At 40.2% G+C, this 6,229-nt stretch overlaps 1 protein-coding gene across 1 annotated transcript; it reads left to right on the top strand.

The window, feature by feature from the left end:
• The first annotated feature begins 1,995 nt into the window (after positions 1 to 1,995).
• abhd8b (abhydrolase domain containing 8b) lies at positions 1,996 to 6,013 on the top strand. The gene is made up of 4 exons (XM_062424834.1): positions 1,996 to 2,792; positions 3,756 to 3,926; positions 4,101 to 4,317; positions 5,729 to 6,013. The coding sequence occupies exons 1-4, from the start codon at positions 1,996 to 1,998 to the stop codon at positions 6,011 to 6,013; spliced, it is 1,470 nt and encodes a 489-aa protein (XP_062280818.1).
• The last annotated feature ends 216 nt before the right edge of the window (positions 6,014 to 6,229 follow it).

Here is a 6,229-nt window from a genome sequence, read left to right as displayed (position 1 = left end):
TAGGTCAACAGTCTGTCTTCTGTTTTGTTCTTTTTTTCTGTTTCTATGTTTTCCTGCAAGGACTTTTCCCGATTCTAACATTTGAGGTGGATGAGGAGAACATGACTTAACACTTAAAAGGAAGGCGATTGATGGATTAGACTTTTTAGGGGTATATTTGAAATTGATATAGACCACAAAAGAAGCATTTTTGTTTGTGTCAGTGATTGCCTTTTGATGCAAGGATAATATTAGGGGTGAATGTGTCACCCTCGGTAATGTCAAAAATGGCCTGCTCAGCCTCCTCCAGTCAATAAACACACAGCACTGTACAACTCTGCTGTTTGGATAGAGGATGTGCAAGTATAAGCAGAAAGGGCACGAGAATAGCCAGCGAAGCAGGAATGCTCTTTTACATTGTGCCTATAATCCCTGGATGAAAGCAGAGGCTGATGGGTTGCAAGTATAGAAAAAGATGTTACAAAGGAGGGGAAACCATTGCTGTACAGTGTGACTGTTTCAATCGAGAGAGGAGATACACTGTAGACAGATTGTGTTGTGTGGACTTAGAAAGTATAATCTCTTCTAGTAGGGAGGGGAGCAACAGGAAGGCAGGATAATGCCACCAGCAGAGACTCGCAGACCCTGCCTGGCTGCAGTGCTGTTGCCAAGGCTGGTAATTAACTGACAATCCAACACAGATTGCATACTTTCCTTGTATTGTGAATGAGACTTGCAGATCATTTAGAAGCAAGGAGTCATTAAAACCAGTATCCTTACCTGTTGTTGTGCACATTTATCATTCCTACACATTTATTATAACATGCCAGGAGTGCTATGAAACTGTTATAATCTAACTTTATGTTATTATTTAATGCAATTTAAGAAACATGAATCCTCACTGTACCAAACTAATAAAAGTAGCATTAATTACTGTTTAGTGGCTGTTGTGAGGTTTTGACTGTCTGTGCAGCAGTGTAGCCCTGTGCAGAGTTATCACATGGCTGGCAGATTTAACTCACCGAGCTATTAGTGTCCCCGGCTATAAATACTCCCAAAGGCTACGCTGAAGGAAGACGCTGCTCAGTTACGTCTGACACAAAGTGGCAAGGGTTTAAAGTTATAGTAATTAGACGCCAGATCGTAAAGGCACAAGAACATGTTTACTTCTCAGAACGGTACATTTAACGCGTTTCTTAACAAGGTGGAAAACTGATAGATTGAAATCGGGGCAGATAACAATTCTGATAACAATATATTGACTAATGTATTTCTTTCTTTCTTTCTTCTTCTTTTTTTTTTAGTATATGCACCTGAAGTAGAGATCCAGATGAAATATTTTACACTTTGAACTTAAATGATTCTTTGCTGATATTTATTTTAACACTTTCTTTCTATCTTTCTATCTCTCTATCTCTCTATTTTCTTTCTAATATTAAAAAATGTGATACATTAGAAACATATACTATAAAGAATCATAATATATAATTGTTTCTATATAATTTTGCTTTAAGTTGCATTTGTTACATTACAAGTATTATACAAAGTTTGATATTTTTAAGAGCTGTAACAATTAATTAGTAGATCAAAAGAAAATTAAAACTTGATAAAAAGTTAATAATGAACAGAAAGAGACATGTTCAACTGGATTGTTACAACTACAAACTAACAACTTTTACCAATCGTAATAGTCTGTATAGTTAAATAGAGTAATTGCTAGTGAATAGGGTTCATTACATAACTTGTGCCTTTTTTGAACTTTATTGTGAAATAACATGTCAAACAAGGATTGACATAGAGACATGGTGACCTAGCAGACACAAAAGATAATAGACAATAGACTTAACATAAGTTAGATGGTGTGTAGAGTAACTCCTGTGCCTTTGACTTACATTACTATAATATAATGTGTGAGTGCAGGGAAGGTTTTCTTTGACCTTTTCATTCATGTTTGTATTTGTGTGCTGATAAATGTGTGTTTTTCTGTTTGAATATATTCCCTACAGACTGGCAGCCATGCTGACCAGCTTTATGGAGGGCCTTCTCTGCTGCCTAACATCAAAGTCAGTCAACGTCGTGGTTCCTTTAGAAACCTCAGAACCCGCTGATGGCTATGAGTTTGTAGAGGTGAAACCAGGCCGGGTATTACGGGTTCGACATATCATCCCTGACCGGCCGGTGGTGGAGGAACCCACAGGGCAGGCTGGAAGTGTCAGTTGCAAGCGGAGGATCACAGTATATCGTAATGGACAGCTATACATCGAGAACTTGGGTGACAGGGCGAGTCCAGAGCTGAAAAACTGCCAGAATGGAGAGACAGAACCCAACAGCACTCTGGAGGTCGAACTGACAGATTGTGGCAACTCCACGCCGCCCGTCAGTATCCCTAATTCCAGATCTAACTCTATCACAGCTGGAAAAGATGGGGCATCTGAAACAGGAGCAGGAGGAGAGGCACCTGCTGCCGGACAGCTGGACCAGTCACAGCAACTCAGGAAGCGCAGGCGGAAGCCCAAGCGCACTGTGATAATTGACTGTGAGAGGAGGATATCATCCTGTAAAGGGAGTCATGCAGATGTGGCCCTGTTCTTCATCCATGGAGTGGGGGGCTCGCTGGATATCTGGGGAAGCCAGTTGGACTTCTTTTCTCGTCTGGGCTATGAGGTGATTGCTCCGGACCTGGCAGGTCACGGTGCCAGCTCAGCACCACAGATAGCTGCAGCGTACACTTTCTATGCCCTAGCTGAGGATATAAGACTTATCTTCAAGAGATACGCACGCAAGAGGAATATTCTCATAGGACATTCTTATGGGTAAATTTAAGATCATATCCTTCACATTTCACAAACACACTTTTGAACTGAAGGAGAGCATCCAGGAGGGTTCAGGGGATCAAATGAAAAATCAATCAACTTTCTAAAATCTTCAGTTACAGGCTTTTCCTGAGAGAGAAATTTTAGATTATACAAGGCCAAACACTTATTTTTTCACCTGTGCATGCCTGTGGTTTGGTTTCCCATGATATTAAGAAGTAGACTGAGAAGATTAGACAGACAATGTGAACATGCCAGGGTTTCTCATTTACATATTGTGTAATTACATTAACTATCAATTAAGGAAACATTCATGCAATTGTAATGAAACAATCACTTGTCTAAGTTCAGTCAAGTTCAGACTTTTAAATTCAACATCTTAAGGTGTTTTGACAAAAAAAAGCTATGTGCAGAGCAGCAACAATTAGTCAATTAGTTCATTGACAGAAAATTAATCAACTATTTTAATGATCAAGTATTCATCTCAAGTATCTGAAATGTAAATATTTTCTGGTTTATTTAGATTCTCTGATAGTAAACTGTCAGTTTTGGTCAGGACAAAAGAAGACATTTGAGGAAGTCACCTTGGGTTTTGGAAGATACTGATTACTGATCATTAGTTGTTGCCATATTGCAGATGTTACCTTGGGCTCTGAGAAAATTGTGATGGGCATTTTCACTACTTTAAAACATTATAAAGACTGAAAGATACGTCAGATGAAATCAGAAGATTAACAAAATAAAAAATAATCATGCCTTGCAGCCTTAATTTGTTACTTATAACAGGCATTTTTACTGTTGCAGCTATTTGTTATTATTTTAATACACTACTCTGATTTCCTCCCAAGTTCCCCAAATACTTTAAAAATGTTCAACTCCCAACAGACTTTCTATATCAATATGGTCTAGTTAAAATAAGAGTAACAGGAAATAAATAACCGTGATTCTGTTCTGCTTGCCTAGTGTGTCGTTCTGTACGTTCCTGTCCCACGAGTATCCAGAACAGATCCACAAGATGGTGATGATCAACGGAGGTGGTCCCACAGCTCTGGAGCCCAGCCTCTGCTCCATCTTCAATCTGCCCACCTGTGTACTTCACTGCCTCTCCCCGCTGCTAGCCTGGAGCTTTCTCAAGTAAGATAGACAGCAGTGTGACACTGACAAACCCTGACTTTGTGGTTCACTTGGTCTGTAAAAAAAAAAGACCATGGGCAAATTTAACAGCAAACTTACCTTTAAATCAGTTTCATGCCTTCAGAAACTTGATTTTGAAGTTTTTCCACGCCTCCTCTTCTCTGTACTCTACAGGGCTGGTTTTGCTCGGCAGGGTGCAAAGGAAAAGCAGCTGCTGAAAGAGAACAATGCCTTCAACGTGTCGTCTTTTGTGCTGCGTGCTATGATGAGTGGGCAGTACTGGCCTGAGGGGGACGAGGTCTACCATGCTGAGCTCACTGTGCCCATCCTGCTGGTTCATGGCATGCATGACAAGTTTGTCCCCATTGAAGAGGACCAGAGAATGGCAGAGGTAAAGGATCCAAAGTGGGGAACTAAAGATTTGTCATATTGTAATGCAAACAGACTAAAAGGGGGAAAAAGACTCCCAAAGTATTCCCCTCTACAAAACAACATACGTTTGACTGCATCCTACTACAATTATTGGTGCTCCACCCAAACCGATGTGACAAGCCAGCTTAAAGGTCTCCTCCAGACATGTTTTAAGACATAAAAATACTTGGAATAATAATTTGTGTCTGATATGTTTTTTCCACAAAAAACAACCTGCTTAAAAATTAAGTTCTATTCAAATGGTAAATGGACTGTACTTATATAGCACTTTTCTAGTCTTTTGACCAATCAAAGCGCTTTAACATTACATGTTACATTCACCCATTCAGACACTGATGGCAGGCGCTACCACGCAGGGTGCCAACCTGCAAAACTAACAATTCATACACATTCATACAATTCGGGGTTAAGTGTCTTGCCCAAGGACACATCGACATGTGGACTGGAGGAGCTGGGAATCGAACTGCAAATCTTCCAATTGGTGGACGACCGTTCTACCTCCTGAGCCACAGTACATATTACACATTACATATCTATTCCTTTTCCCTCGTCAAAAAACCCAAAATCTATGAATATGGAAATGTTGATTACAACAAACAACTGACTGTGGGATGCTTCACTATGGCTTTCTTACTTCACTGAATTGTCTTTTTTTAGTGTGTGTAAATTAGAGTTATAGACATATAAAGACATAAAAAAATATTCTGTGATTCTCTGAAAGTTGTCTCCTGTGACGCTGCTGTGTTGCAACCTGGCTTAGTTAATATTGAATCTTACAGTTAATGTCTAATATGGATTTATCCACAAAGAAGTTCAGTTACTTACTTAAAAATCCTTAAAATGACACCTATTCTCACCCTCATTAAAAAAGTAATCTCCAACTTAACTTTAAAGTCCATTCTCAGTGTGCACTGGAGACTTCAGGTTTCCGTTATTAAACATGTGTAAGTTGCACATTTGCCCAATGAACCACAATTGACTCCAAAATTGATGCGATGTCACGTATCATGCTTGTAAGTAGATGCCTTTAGCTCAGATTTAAGTTGAGCTCAGAGAAATGTTCCACTTTTAGTAGATGAATGATGAATGAAACAGAGCGTACATCATTCTACACAGCAATGGTTAAACATCAAAGTGAAGTAACCATAAGCAAAACATATTTCTGAATTGAGGGGGACTTTAAAATGTAATTTCCTTCCACTACATTAGTCCTATGGTACCCTGAAAATCAGACTGATTTCCCTGTTCTTTGATGTGGGCAGTGATTCAGAGGTCTGGCAACAGACAACTACTTTGAACCAAATCTAAAGTGGCAGTGATTTGTTGATGACTCCAAACTTCTTCTTTTTTTTTTTTTGCTTTCCTTTCAGATCCTCCTCATGGCCTTCCTAAAGGTCCTGGAGGACGGCAGTCACATGGTCATGATGGAATGTCCTGAGCCTGTCAACACACTTCTGCATGAGTTTTTTCTCTGGGAGCCCGCTGCCCCTCCACCACCGAAGAAAGAGTCCAAAACACGTCCGGAGACTGCCAGGGCCCTATCTGACAACCCCAAAGCCACATCTGACCCCGACAACGTCCGACCTGCAACTGCCAGGCAATCCTCATCAAATGCTGCTGCAGAGGAGAAGCCAGACAGCCAGGCCAAAAAATGAAGCTTAAAGCTGACTCAGATTAAAGCTGAAGCTTCCAATGGGTTTTTTTACAGTATATCATGGCTGGCCATGCACTCTGTGTGTCCTGAGGAACTGAGCTAGTTTGAGCTGTTGAACCTGTTGATGAGCCAAAAAAACGCCAGTTTGTCTGAACTGGTGCAGCTAAAGGTTGGAGTTGAAGGTGGAATGCTGTACAAGGAATTTGAATCTGGCTAC

This window comes from Scomber scombrus, chromosome 8, assembly GCF_963691925.1.
Source record: "Scomber scombrus chromosome 8, fScoSco1.1, whole genome shotgun sequence".
Classification (NCBI taxonomy): domain Eukaryota; kingdom Metazoa; phylum Chordata; class Actinopteri; order Scombriformes; family Scombridae; genus Scomber; species Scomber scombrus.
Note: the sequence above shows the minus strand (reverse complement) of the source record. Positions and strands in the feature narration are given on the sequence as shown.